Here is a 15,688-nt window from a genome sequence, read left to right as displayed (position 1 = left end):
TTGGTGCACCAAGTGCGTGCCAGCCTGCAAGTTCTTCATCTCATCCAGTTGACTAGATGCTCAGTTTGATCAAAGTCCAACTTTGGAGAAAGGGCGAGACCAGGATCGAACCCAGACCCTCATGGTCGCTGTATTGACAGATAAGTGTCTTAACCATCCAGCTACCTTCCTCCATGATGGAGGAAAGCCTTTGATGAGCAACTCATGACACACACGAAAATTCATACTTTGAAAACGAATGAGTAGTAATCAACTCATTAAAAAGTGAAATAACCAATCAATCTAATCAACTCCAATTTAAAAAGTGAAGTATGTGACCAATCAAACTTCTGAAGTGGCATGGCAGCGATAAGACGACCAGAAACAGAGCAGGAGGTAAAGTGATGGATGGATTGTTAATGGTGGTGGTGCTTGTTTTCTTCCACAACAGGAAGAGAAGGGAGGTAAGTAATGCACTATAATGCTGAGGACAGACTGGGAAAGGAGGAACATTACTCAGGAAGAGAAATACACCAGTAAAGCAGGAAAAAACCAAACCCAATACACCCTTCAATCTTTCAGAAAAAACAGAAGATCCCCCCCACCCCCTCCCCAAACAAAGAAACGAAACAGCAACAACAACACACTACAATCTTTTCACATTTTGACATTAAAATGCAGCTTCGATTTCAAACATCTTTAATTAAAAACAAGACATACTACATATTCATGGACAGAATGGAAAAAAAAAGAAAGAAAAAAAAACATAAATAAACAGTCTTAATTTTCATTGAAAAAAAGACAAAAAAAACATAGAACTTTCTGTAATCAACTTTAAAGAAAAAAAAGTGCCAAGAGAAAACATGCTTGAGCTGATGGTTCAACATCATACCACCCGCATATAAACACACATTGACCTGATGCACACCCCCCCCAGTGAAATGGTTCTGCAAACCTATACAGAAATGAAACACACAGCCACATCTCATCACAAAATATCACAATGAACTAAAAAAAACACCAAACAAACCAAACAAACCCACATCAACAACAAAAAAATAAATATTTCACATAAAGATGCAACCATGACGGAACAGACAGCAACTCATGTTGGAACGCAATGTAAGTTTACCCATGTCACAGGTGAACAAAAAAGACATGCCTAACTGTTTATTATTTTTTCTCTTTCTTCTAATGTATTGGATAACGTGGGTACAACCAGTGTCAATGCTGTCACTGGTTTGCTCCAACACATCTCACGGTTTACAGAATAATCACTCAATCTACATTGCACAAAATTCTATTTCTCTCTTGAAACAAAACATGAATAGTATACTCGGCCATATTACAGCCTTTCAAAAAACATGCATCATGCCACTGCAAATTTATCACTGTTTTACAAACTGTATAAACTGTCATTTTTAACTAAACTGATATTATTCTACAAACATGACAACAAGCAACAAACATAATTTCCTGCATTAGAGGATTAAATTATATATATATATATATATATATATATATTTAAACAAGCAAAAATAATACACATAATCAAATCTTGAGAAATATTGACATGAACCCTCAGCCCCCCTTCTCTCTCTCTCTCTCACACAGACACACAAGGCAGAACTCAGCAGAATCAGAACACGTCTCTCTGGCAACTAGGACAACACTGGGAAAAGCTATGCAGATTTTCTGAAAGAGAAACACAAACACGGATTAATCATGAACATAACAACGGAGTGTGTTAACTGTACTATCATAGGTAAAAAAAAAAATTAAAAAAAAGAGAAGAAGAAGAAGAAAAAAAAAGGAAAAAAAAAATCACCGTAAGTCTGCAATTTCACTGTCAAATAAATTTCTGAAAATGACATGGTTGGTCATCAATTTCATGATCAAATAAAATTCTGATTACTTTTGACACTGGAGTTGATAATTTTATTTCTAGAAATAAAATGCACTGCCTTTGATATCTCAAACCATAAATTTACAATATAACCAACCACCCAACCATAAAGAATCCCTCTCTTGAACTGAAAATGAATATGAAACAAAATAAAGCTGCACAAAGAACACTGATGTGAAAGTTACACCTTTTTGCCTGATCCATAGTTCGTACCAACTTCCACAGGTATGTGTTTTCAGAGTTATCAACCAGGTTTAGAAACTTTTTTTTTTTATCCAAGCACTAGAAACACCCTGTAGTGCAGTGGTAGGCAAAGCCCTGGCCAAAGTTGGGGGCCAGAACTGTGGTCCACAACACAAGTTAATGTACGACACCATGGAAGGACACTGGACACGGTGAACACTCACTGTCCATGGAAGTGTCAATGGTTCTTGTCAATGTCTTGGCAACAAAACTCTTTGTAACAAAAGAAGTGCTGGGCATTGTTTTGGCTTGTGCTTCCTATTTGCCAGGTGGATTTTGGTTGTGGGGGGTTATAACAAAAAATTCTGGCATGCAAACTAATATAAGTATACATAACCCACACTTTTCTGAAAGGAAAATGAAAAGACCACAAATTTCTATTGTTTGAAGTTTATTCAACACACTGGTTAGCAAATGAATTCTTCTTCTGCGTTCACTCGTATGCACACGAGTGGGCTTTTGCGTGTATGACCGTTTTTACCCCGCCCTGTAGGCAGCCATACTCCGTTTTCGGGGGTGTGCATGCTGGGTATGTTCTTGTTTCCATAACCCACTGAACGCTGACATGGATTACAGGATCTTTAACGTGCGTATTTGATCTTCTGCTTGCATATACACACGAAGGGGGTTCAGGCACTAGCAGGTCTGCGCATATGTTGACCTGGGAGGTCGTAAAAATCTCCACCCTTTACCCACCAGGCGCCGTCACCGTGATTCGAACCCGGGACCCTCAGATTGACAGTCCAACGCTTTAACCAATCGGCTATTGCGCCCGTCAGCAAATGAATTAATTTTGTAAAAGAAAAACAACAAAAACAAACAACTCCCCTTGCTGGGGAATTTTGTAGATTCAAGGGTAATTAATAAATAACAATTCTATCACAAAGACTATAAGAGATATAGAAACATTTCGTGTGTGTGTGTGTGTGTGAAGGAAAATGAATGGGGATCCTGAATACGGACTTTTCTCCAACTATTTTTTTTTCTTCTGAATAACTGTTCGGGCATTTCAAGATGATATTTGTGCAACAACAAAAAAAAAAAAAGAAAAAAAAAAAGGTCCCATTTCCACCTCCACAGAACGACATCAAAAAAAACAACTTAACACAGCTGGAAATGACATGCTTGTCAGTTTAGACCTGCAGATGAAACACCATGTACTGCAGTGATAGTCAGAGCCCAAGCCAAAGTAGGGGGGCCATCAGTGTGATTCACGGCAAAGTCAATGTGCGACACCATGGAAGGACATTGTGGTCATGGTAAAAACTCACTGTCCATGGAAGTGTCGATGGGCTTAGTCACCCACCCAAGGTCTCGGCAACACACTTTTGTATCACACTAAGAACCGGACAGCACTTAACCATCAGCTAATGAATACAAGCCAATTACTTACTGCATAACTGCACATGATAAACTTTTTTTTCTTCTATTTTGGCACCTCCAGGAACACTATACAGCAGTCAGTGATGTTCTTCAAGTGATGCCATTAGGCAGACATCTACAGCTCCCTCCATAAGCTGTCAAAACAGCAAATGATCACCACGTCCCATTTTTGGAAATGAACTCTTGATATATTGATACAGGGCATCTGCAAAACAGATGTTTGCTGCATGTTGCTAAGCATCGACAATCTCGTCAGCTGGTGTGATGGCATTTTGTGTGTATCTGAAGACGATGCATTGTGTTACTTTTTGTCACAACAGACTTCTCTATGTGAGAGAGAGGGTGCTGCCACAGTGCAGTGCCACCTATATATACTTTCTTTTTCCTGTCTGCAAGTGTGTGTGTGTGTGTGTGCGCGCGCGCGTGCATAACCTTTTGTTGCCATGGCTTATGTTCAGGCATGAGATTTGGAAATTGTGATTGAGACAGAAAGGTGGTGGCCTGGGGGCCGCAGAAGGCCCCCAGTGGGGATCCATGGGGCAACGCCCCCTGAAGCTGAAGGTTTTTCTCAATTTCAAACCATAAAATCTGCACTTGAGGGCCAATGCCTCTGAGGTATTCCAACCCATAGAAGACAAAAGTCAGTCCAGTTCTTCCTAAACTGAAGTGTTTCTGCTTTCAAACCTCTAAAAGTCAACTTTTGGGACATGATTTTCAAAATCTTGTCTCATGTGTGTGAGTGTGTGTGTGTGTGTGTGTGTGTGTGTGTGTGTGTGTGTGTGTGTGTGTTTTCTCAATGTAACTCTCTGTATGTGAGGAAGAGACAGACAGACAAAGAGATTGAGAATAGGGGTTGGGGGGACATATGAGGTGAGAATATGAATATGAAGTTCATTTGTGTGCATGTGCACTGCTTTAAACACAACTCTGTGTGTGTTAAACTATTTGTGTGCGCGAGTTAGTGACTGAGTGTGTGTGTGTGTGTGTGTGAGAGAGAGAGAGAGAGAGAGTGAGAGTGTGTGTGCGAGGCTGAGGAATTGTCCAGGAGAGATTCCTCTGAAAATGGCCAGGGTCCAGAGTGGCAAAGCCCAATGGCCGAAAATGAAGTAAGTGATTTTTAAGAGGTTTGGGGGGGCCTCTCTCTCTCTCTCTCTGTGTCTGTCTGTGTCTGTGTGTCTGTGTGTGTGTGGTGTTTTCAAGGAAAATGTACTTAGCACATGAGTTTGCAATGCACCATTATAACTGACCACCTGGTCTCTTCAGCTGTAGTCTCTATTCCACTGACAGGCATGTGTGTTGGCTGAGGAAAGAAATGGAAAGTGGAATGACTGGAGGGAGGAGGGGGTGGGTATGTGACTGGTTATATCACTTTCAGCTGTGAAGGATTCTCAGCTAGAGCTAGTGGTCAGTGTCTTGGTTCAATGCCAATGTTGCCACAGTCATTAACTGTGGCTTTATCCCCTCCCCCCCATCCTTCCCTCACCATTGGTGGGAGACACAAGAGAGAGGGGAGGGGTGCCTCAGCAAATCATGGAAGTGAAGTATGCCGGAGAAAGGGAGGGGGCGGGTGTTTGGGAGTGACATTTTCCCCCCCACTGAAATCAGCTGCTCTCCCCTGGAAATACCCAGTTCCCAAGCCTCTCTCTTTCTCTCTCTCTCTCTCTGTGTGTGTGTGTGTGTGTGTGTGTGTGTGTGTGTGTGTGTTCAACTAAACTGTGTGTGTCAGGAAGAGAGAGAGAGAGACAGCAAGCGAGCGTGAGTGCGTGTGTATGTGTGGTTTCAATTCAACTGAGTGTAAACAAGAGAGAAAGAGAGAGAGGGAGGCAGACGGAGAGAAAGAGAGGGGAGAAGGCGGGAGGAAAGAATGCAAGTTGTATTTGTGCATGTGCATGCACTGCTTTCAAATTCAATAGATTTCTCTCTCCATATGTGTGTGTGTGTGTGTGTGTGTGTGAGAGAGAGAGAGAGAGAGAGAGTGTGTGTGTGCGCACATGCATATTATTAAACTCTGTGTGAGCGCTCATGTATGCACATATGCAAGTGTGAAGGGAGACAGAGAAAATTAAAAAAAACAACACAGTATGTGTATATGTGAGTGCATTCATTTGATTTTTTTTCAGTGTGTATGTGTGTGTGTGTGTGCGCGCAAGGGAGACAGAGAAAATTAAAAAAAACAACACAGTATGTGTATATGTGAGTGCATTCATTTGATTTTTTTTCAGTGTGTATGTGTGTGTGTGTGTGCGCGCATATTCAATTCAGCTGTGTCTGTGCATGCATATTCAATTCAGCTGTGTCTGTGCATGCGTGTGTAACCTTGGTAATCTGGCTATAGATCTCAGATCTAAATAAATTGACTCTTGCCATGAACTGTCTGTACTGTGTAGGCTGTCAGAAAAAGCACTGAAGTTAATTGCTACAAAGTTTCTATTTCAATAGCAACAATGTTAATTTGTGCATAAAGTGGCAACTTTGCAGCTTTTGCTTTAGGAACAGAGGGTCAAGCAGATGTACCCACTGCCTTAGGGGCTTTAAGTTGACAGGGATGGAAATTGAGTGCACCGCGTTTATAAGTGTGTGCCTGCACGTTTGCATGTTTGCATGTGTGTGTGTGTGATCGCCCGCATGGGTGTGCATGTGCATGCTTTTCACAGTGATATCAATGCATACCATGTAGGGATCACCTTTAGTCATTGGCATTTTGACAACTTCAATCGACCTTTGGGAAAGTTTCTGACTTCGATTTTGTAATCGTAATCGTTGATGGTAACATTCAATCATCTCTGATGATGCGCTGATGAAACATCTGACATGTGCCGTATGCTTCCTGTTTGTTTTTGACCATGGAACAGATTACGGTGAAATCATTCGATGGTAAGGAGGAGAGGAGACCCCTCCACCTCTCCTCAGTCTCAGACGGGTCGCCTTGCGTACTTATAAAACACAGAGCTTCCCCTAGCAAACTGCAGGTATCTTTGTACAGTTAACACTCAAGAGGCCTGATTTTTGGTGTTTTTTTAGTTTGTTGTTTTTGTTGTTGTTGTTTTTACCCCCTGTTTGCTGTTTTGAAGTATTTGTGCAGACACTAACCGCAGTGTTCCGTGCCTCTGGTCTGCCTGGTCTCTGCAGTGCATGGACCAACAGACTACTACGCAGTGTCTCTCTCTCTCAGTGTCTGTGGTTCTTTAGTGACTGCTTGCTCAGTTGGAGACCAGACCTGTTTGGATGCTGCTTGTTCTGACCTGTCCTGTGTTTTGCCCTACGGACAGATGCCTGGATCTTGCATGTGTTTCTTTTTTTATTTTATTTGATTAATCGCAGGCTGTGAACAGTTCGGTAAATGTTAAAAAAGGAGAAAAAGTCCACAACAATCATTTCAGATTTTCTGTTGTATCATATCATATCATATCAAGGCGTGCAGGCCTGACGAGGCCTTTTGCCCGCTTGATGTGGGGAAGAAAAAGAGAGTCCCCACATATGTCTGATGCATTTTTCAACATTGAGTGCGCAATGCTTGAAAAATCAATAAATATGTAAATGAGTTTTGTAATTTAAATTTTTCAAATGAATATCAAGATAATTTTTAAATGTATTCACTGTTCCTGCGGAAACAACATCTTGTGACAAATTGTTCCAAACATTTGTTACTCTGTTAGTAAAGAAATGTGCAAATCTGGAAGTTTTAACTGAAACTTTTAATAGTTTGTATGAATGGCCTCTTGTGGTACTGTTCTCATTCAATGTAAACAAAGAGTTTATGGTTCTGCTGTCATATAATCCATGTGTCATTTTATACATCTCTATTAAATCACCACGCAGCCTTCTATATTCTAAACTAGGTAACTTAAGTGCTTGCAACCTACTTTCATAGTCCATATCAGCAAAGCCAATGATTCTTTTAGTGAATCTTCGTTGAACATTTTCAATACTGTCTGTATGTTTCACTAAACCCGTATTCCAAACAACATTCCCATATTCTAAGACTGGCCTGACTAATGACTTAAATAATGGCACCATTATGTCTTTACTTTTACACTGTATGTTTCCAACTAGCATTCCGGTCAATCTATTGGCTTTTTTAATGGTTTCATTAATATGAACATCAAAAGAGAGACCAGAGTCAACAATGACTCCAAGATCTCTCTCCGATGAAGTCTCCTGCAAGTCCGTACCATTCATATAATACTTATAATGTGGATTATTTCTGCCTACGCGTAAAACTTTACATTTATTGTTATTAAATTTAATTTGCCATCTATCAGTCTAGTGTACTAAATTATCAATACTAACTTGTAATTTCAATCTACCGACATCAGAATCTACTTCCTCATAGATCTTTGTATCGTCTGCAAAGATTTTCACAAAACAGTCTAGTATGTCAGGCATGTCATTTATATAATATACAAAGAGTGTGGGCCCCAAGACACTGCCTTGGGGAACACCACTACTCACCTTAACAGGACACGATGACTCAGTCCCTACTGATACGTACTGTGTTCTCTCATCTAAGAAATCTTTTATCCATTCCAACAATTTACCAGAAATACCGTACCCTTGCAATTTAGCAATTAACCTATTATGTGGAACTTTATCGAACGCCTTCTGTAAGTCCAGATAAATTACATCCATTGGTTTATTGTTTTCAAGTGACTGCATCCAGTCATGTACAGTATTCAACAACTGAGTCACACAGGATCTACCACTGGTAAAGCCAAACTGATAATCAGACAGTAAGTTGTTATCAATCAAATGTTTATTCAAAGTATCACGTATGAAACCTTCAAAAACTTTACATACAACCGATGTCAAACTTACTGGTCGATAGTTTCCAGGGTCTTGTTTGTTACCTTTCTTAAATATTGGTTTTACTTGTGCTACTTTCCATGCCTGTGGGATCTTACCATATGATACAGTCTTAACAAACAGAATCTTTAAGGGAATAGCTAAACTATTATGTAATTCTTTTAGCAAATAAGGGTGCATTCCATCAGGACCAGTGGATTTATTTACCTTTAACTGTGAAAGTTTGTCACTAATAATCTTTTCTGAAACTTCAACATAATCTGTTGAAGCCTTGCATTCTGACTCAAAAGAAGGAACATTGGTGACATCTTCCACTGTGAAAACACTAGAGAAAAACAAATTTAGGACCTCAGCCTTTTCTTTGTCATTGTTAGTTAAAGTTCCACCAGGTGTGCTTAAGTTCGGAATAATCTCCTTTGGTTTAGTTTGTGATGCAATATAATTAAACAGTCTCTTTGGGTCACTTTTAATGTTCTTTGCAATAGACATCTCTTTTTCCTTGGTAGCTTTTCGTAATGCCCTCTTAACCTGATTTCGAGCACGTGCATAAGCATTATAATTTTCAGTCGTCCTATACTTCTTATACCATCTGAAGGTCCTTCTTTTCAATCGTATCTTTTCCAAAACAAAAAATGGGACAGTCTTTTTGTAACTTTTGTTTCCAGTCCAAAACTCTTTAAATGGCACATACTTATCTTGTAATTCCTTCAATTTATCAGAAATGCAAGACCAACACTCATCCACAGATTTGAGTTCCAAAGTCTCTTTCCAATTAATGTCATCCAATGCATGCCTCATTGTCTCATAATCACCTCTATCATAAAAATAGCGTCTGCCTTTCGACTTACCAGGTAGTAGAATACCAGTATCAACTTCAAAAATAATGCTAGAGTGGTGACTTTTACCTATAGGGGGATAATATAAAACATTATAAACTAAGTCATCTCTGTTTGCTAAAACTAAATCCAAAATATTTGCTGTTTGATTACCACGAAAATGTGTTGGTTCCGTAACAAACTGTACCACAAAATTATCTTGCAATACTTCCAGAAATTTTGAAGCAGGGTGGTCTATGTGTTTGGTACACACTTCTTGTTCCCAATCAATATCTGGATAATTAAAATCACCCATCAACACTTTCTTACCTGTGCCTTCAAAAAACAGTGATACACATTTAATTAATTTCTTATTTTCTTCTAATGAACTACTGGGAGATCTATATGCAACTCCAACTTTTAATTCCTCATTATCAAGTGCAATGGAGCAGAAGACAGAGGGACTGAAGACTTCTTCCAGCTGTGTACTACGTACCACATTCAGATTCGACTTTGCAAACAAGCCTACCCCCCTCCCAGCCTCATTAGTATATAAAACATATCCATCAATTACAGGTTCCCATCCACAGTCAGGTCTCAGGGTCTTTGGCTTCAGTTCAGTAACTGCAATAATGTCAGGATTTAAATCCCAAGCCAAGGCATTCAGTTCTTGTTTTTTGTTTCCAATACTATCAGCGTTTAATAGTAAAAACTTCAGACCTTCAGGACTGTAACTCTCACCCCTTACATTACCATTACTCTTGTTGTTTGTAACTTTCAAATCTTTTTTATTTGCACTATTTACATTATTTACAGCATTTCTTTTGATATTCTTGAGTCAGTGCTCTGAGCTTGGTACCCCAGTGTTACCAGCTCTGTCCTTTTCATCCTGTCCGGGTTTGGGTCTGGGAATGATTTTACCATTTCTGATGATGACATCCAGTCCTTCCTCGTCCCTCTGTCTTTTCATCTCCATGTACAGTTTCTTGTCACCTTCTCTTTGTTTTTTGGTCTTATCTGGTACAATAACCATTTTGCGGAAAGACTGTTTCTCGTTATTTCTGAGGTGTTTTGATTTATTAAGGACCATCTCTTTGAAACTAACATCAGGGAAAATTATTTTGATTGGTCTGGGCTTCCTGGCAGAATTTTTCTCAGGCTTTCTTCCCAGACGCATGACCTTAAATTCTGCTAGTTTTGGTGCCACATCTGGACAAATCTCTTGGCACACTTCCTTCATAAGTGCCCCATCCGTTTCCCTTTCTTTTTCCCCTGTGAAATCATTTTCATCAACATTGAAAATGACCAAATTGTTCTTTCGCATGTCCCTTTCTTTCTCCTCTTCAAAATATTCTTGAATCTGAGCCTTAATTTGCTCATTGATGCTTCCTCCTGTACTCTGCAACATGCTCAGAATCATCTGATTCTGTGTCTGCAGAGTTTCAACAATTTTTATTAGTGTTGTTATTAGTGTGTTGTAAGTTTTTTTATTTTTTAAAAAGAAGAAATATGTTAAAGAAAAAAAGTTGTATTTAAAAAAAAAAAAAGGGTGTTTAGGTCAAGTGCTGATGCTTAACATCTCATGCTCTTTCTGACCCTGAAATATTGCTCATCAGAAAGTTGTGTGTGGTGATCAGTCAGCAGATGGCCGTGTGCATGTTACCTTCTGTATCTGGCTATGTCTGTTCGCTGTGGTCAGATCAGCATTGGCTGTGTGGTCCAGTTTGCGTTCTGTAGTGCATGTGTTGGGTCACCCCCTCTGTTCACCACTGCATGCTATTGGCTCAGCACTGACCCTCACACACACACACCATCGCTGCATGTTTGTCAAGTCGAGTGACAATTAGCTGGTTGGTTTGATTCCTCTCATGAGTTCATCATCACTTAGACATCTACTCATTCCTTTTGGTAACCTCTGGTTCAAGTTTCTGTGTAGACATAAATTAGTTCCGTTTGCTAAGCTCTGGTTCTAGTTTCTGTTTAGATATGAATTAAATAAATGCATTTGCTAAGCTCTGGTTTTGGTTTCTGTTTAGACATAAATTAGTTTCTGTTGTTAAGCTCTAGTTGATGGTTTGAGTTTCTGTTTAGACATTAATATGTTCCTTTTTTTCTGATTCATTGTCAGCCCACTCGAACAGCTGACCCTGACAAGACTCTTTAACACTTGGTGTATTCATTAGGGGTATATTATTGTTTCAGATTTTTGTTTGAATATTGTGATTAGTGTATTGATTGGTGGGAATCTTCATTTCAGATTTGTTGTGGGAATATTTACTTATTTTAATTTTTTTCTCCAGAATAACATTAAGTTGAAATGGGCATAAAGTATTATTTGCTATTATTGAATATCTATTTTTCATGAGATTTTTTTTTTTCCTTAAATACTTTTTTTTTGTTTTTTGCATCCCTGTAGATTGTTGATAAGGGCTAAATCATTCCAACATTTTTTTTTTTTTTAAAGCCTGTGTCATTGGTCTACAGTTGTAGTGATTATGTTATTAACTGTTCATTTGTCAATGCCTCCGTAAATTCATACCATGTTTCTCATTTGGCAGAATGTGACTGCTCTTTTCTCCTGCTCTACATGAATGAAATTAGCTTATGTGATTTGAATGAACAACTGTTTTTTTCCTCATGTACTGGTCAGCACCAATTAATTTTTACTGTCTGCCACATGGTATGATCAGCACCAGTTTTTCTGTCTGTCAGGTACTCATGTTTTTCAGTCTTGATCAACAATGCCATCCATGACAGGTTGCTTGAAATTTGAGCTTTCTATGGAAGTGTTTTCCAAAGGAGTGATTGTTCAAGTGATGACCGATTTTGGTTTGAGCATGCATGCAAGTGTGGCGCTCAAAAGCTTCCTTATCCCCACTATTGTGGATGTAAAAGCTGGTGCTTGAAAATATCTGGTGTCCTCTAGTGTTGAGTTTCCATCCAGTGGTGCTGTATTCTTTGCACTGGGTTTCAGTTTCACCTTGACTATGGGAACAGTGTGCATGTGATTGTCACGTCATGTTGCTTCCCACCATGCCCACAGGAGTTTGCAACATTCCATGGACTTGGCCCACTGGTGCAGTTCAGGTTGCAGAGGTGCCATTGACCAAGTTGGTTAGGTGTTGGACTTCTGATCCAGTGTTCATCGGTGATCAGAGTTTGAGGCCTCTGTTTTTGCTTGGTATTGTGTCCTTGGGAAAGGCATTATACTCCGATTTTCCTCACTCCACCCAGGTGTGAATGGGTACCCGAGTTCGGCTGGGGAAGGTTAAAAACGAGGTGAAAGGATTTAGCTTCTTCCTATGCCGAGTTGTAGACACAGTGATAATGAATTCAGTGCCTATGACTGTAAAAGGTTATGGGACCTTTAACCAGATTTCAGGCTGCCCTTCCCCGGTCTTGTTACATCACATATTGAACTCTGTTAAGGAAAGATCATGTGTATATGTGTATCTTCCATGAAAATACTATTCACTGGGTTAGGATCCCGTGTATCTATTATCTTCAGTGAAAATGCTATTCACTGGGTTAAGATCCTGTGTATCTGGGTGAAGAAAAAGAGATCCTGTGTATCAGTTACTGACAGTGAAAATGTTTGCTGAATAAATTTTTGCGAGACATTGTTTCTGTTCCTCGAACCACTGCCACATGTTATAAGGAAATGAGAGCAACGTGGGTGGAAATGATACTGAAATGTTTTTGCTGTCAGTTACTCATCAGGCATTTCTGATTCAAGCATTAGTGATTTCTGGTCATTTCTTTGATAGTGTGATCCAAGCATGTTAGGGATTTGAGGCAACACAAGTTAACACCATTTTCTGTTCTTGTACCTTTTGTGTGCTGTTTGCTCCAGTTTGAAATTCAGCTGGGTGCTACAAGATAACCATGTACTGGTGAAGAATTCATGTGGGGACAAGTTGGGTTGATATTTACAGTGCGTGTACATGTCAGATATAACTGTGGTAGTAACTGGTGTTTCTTTCATTCTTTCTTGCCCCCTGTTGTTCTGTACCACCAAGGTCTCTGTCATGGTTTAAAACATGTTTGTAGAGGTGTGATACCACGGTGGAAAAATGGTTGAGGGATGGTGTTATTTAAGGTACGCAGACATGGGGACTAGCTGTACATACATTGTTGCCAATTTTGTTGTATTTGCTTGTTCATTATGTCACGCATATCCAATGCGTTTATGAGTGTCCACTTATTAAATATCATCATAAAATTTATCAAGGACCTTGGCTTTGTACGGTGTGCCTGTGCTTTTGGCATCCACTGTGGTTGGAGGTAGGTGGGGGGATACTCCAGCTTAAGCCATGTGTAGATGGCAAGTTTTTGTGATGGCAGAGTTTGTTTCTCAAGGGGGGCGTCACTGCGTTCTGACAAACCTATATCTACACTATATCTGTTAGACAGATCCCTGACCAGCAGTGAAACCCAATGCGCTAGAGAGGCCCTGAGTGTATGCGCATATATCTACCTATTTTGTGCACCTTTCAAAGTGGGTTTCTTCTGCAGAATTTTTCCAGAAGACAACACATTGCTATGAGTTCTGTCTTGGTGCACCAAGTGCGTGCCAGCCTGCAAGTTCTTCATCTCATCCAGTTGACTAGATGCTCAGTTTGATCAAAGTCCAACTTTGGAGAAAGGGCGAGACCAGGATCGAACCCAGACCCTCATGGTCGCTGTATTGACAGATAAGTGTCTTAACCATCCAGCTACCTTCCTCCATGATGGAGGAAAGCCTTTGATGAGCAACTCATGACACACACGAAAATTCATACTTTGAAAACGAATGAGTAACTAATCAACTCATTAAAAAGTGAAATAACCAATCAATCTAATCAACTCCAATTTAAAAAGTGAAGTATGTGACCAATCAAACTTCTGAAGTGGCATGGCAGCGATAAGACGACCAGAAACAGAGCAGGAGGTAAAGTGATGGATGGATTGTTAATGGTGGTGGTGCTTGTTTTCTTCCACAACAGGAAGAGAAGGGAGGTAAGTAATGCACTATAATGCTGAGGACAGACTGGGAAAGGAGGAACATTACTCAGGAAGAGAAATACACCAGTAAAGCAGGAAAAAACCAAACCCAATACACCCTTCAATCTTTCAGAAAAAACAGAAGATCCCCCCCCCCCCCCTCTCCCCAAACAAAGAAACGAAACGCCAACAACAACACAATACAATCTTTTCACATTTTGACATTAAAATGCAGCTTCGATTTCAAACATCTTTAATTAAAAACAAGACATACTACATATTCATGGACAGAATGGAAAAAAAAAGAAAAAAAAAGAAAAAAAAGACATAAATAAACAGTCTTAATTTTCAATGAAAAAAAGACAAAAAAAACATAGAACTTTCTGTAATCAACTTTAAAGAAAAAAAAGTGCCAAGAGAAAACATGCTTGAGCTGATGGTTCAACATCATACCACCCGCATATCAACACACATTGACCTGATGCACACACACCCCGTGAAATGGTTCTGCAAACCTATACAGAAATGAAACACACAGCCACATCTCATCACAAAATATCACAATGAACTAAAAAAAAAACCAAACAAACCCACATCAACAACAACAAAATAAATATTTCACATAAAGATGCAACCATGACGGAACAGACAGCAACTCATGTTGGAACGCAATGTAAGTTTACCCATGTCACAGGTGAACAAAAAAGACATGCCTAACTGTTTATTATTTTTTCTCTTTCTTCTAATGTATTGGATAACGTGGGTACAACCAGTGTCAATGCTGTCACTGGTTTGCTCCAACACATATCACGGTTTACAGAATAATCACTCAATCTACATTGCACAAAATTCTATTTCTCTCTTGAAACAAAACATGAATAGTATACTCGGCCATATTACAGTCTTTCAAAAAACATGCATCATGCCACTGCAAATTTATCACTGTTTTACAAACGGTATAAACTGTCATTTTTAACTAAACTGATATTATTCTACAAACATGACAACAAGCAACAAACATAATTTCCTGCATTAGAGGATTAAATTATATATATATATATTTTTAAACAAGCAAAAATAATACACATAATCAAATCTTGAGAAATATTGACATGAACCCTCAGCCCCCCTTCTCTCTCTCTCTCTCTCACACAGACACACAAGGCAGAACTCAGCAGAATCAGAACACGTCTCTCTGGCAACTAGGACAACACTGGGAAAAGCTATGCAGATTTTCTGAAAGAGAAACACAAACACGGATTAATCATGAACATAACAACGGAGTGTTTTAACTGTACTATCATAGGTTAAAAAAAAAAAAAAAAAAAAAGAGAAGAAGAAGAAGAAGAAAAAAAAAGGAAAAAAAAATCACCGTAAGTCTGCAATTTCACTGTCAAATAAATTTCTGAAAATGACATGATTGGTCATCAATTTCATGATCAAATAAAATTCTGATTACTTTTGACACCGGAGTTGACAATTTTATTTCTACAAATAAAATACACTGCCTTTGATATCTCAAACCATAAATTTACAATATAACCAACCACCCAACCATAAAGAATCCCTCTCTTGA

General features: G+C 39.2%; 1 protein-coding gene across 1 annotated transcript in view; it reads right to left on the bottom strand.

The window, feature by feature from the left end:
* Positions 1 to 14,348: 14,348 nt before the first annotated feature.
* The window catches only part of LOC143291192 (dolichyl-diphosphooligosaccharide--protein glycosyltransferase subunit 2-like), a 48,905-nt gene continuing 47,565 nt past the window's right edge, over positions 14,349 to 15,688 (bottom strand). The window contains exon 20 of the mRNA XM_076600921.1: positions 14,349 to 15,348. Coding sequence (XP_076457036.1) covers positions 15,336 to 15,348 — 13 coding nt within the window. The 3' untranslated portion in view covers positions 14,349 to 15,335. The remainder of the gene's footprint in view (positions 15,349 to 15,688) is intronic.

Source organism: Babylonia areolata, chromosome 16 (assembly GCF_041734735.1).
Source record: "Babylonia areolata isolate BAREFJ2019XMU chromosome 16, ASM4173473v1, whole genome shotgun sequence".
NCBI classification, from domain to species: domain Eukaryota; kingdom Metazoa; phylum Mollusca; class Gastropoda; order Neogastropoda; family Buccinidae; genus Babylonia; species Babylonia areolata.
The sequence above is the reverse complement of the archived record's forward strand: the minus strand, read 5'-3'. Positions and strand labels throughout refer to the sequence as shown.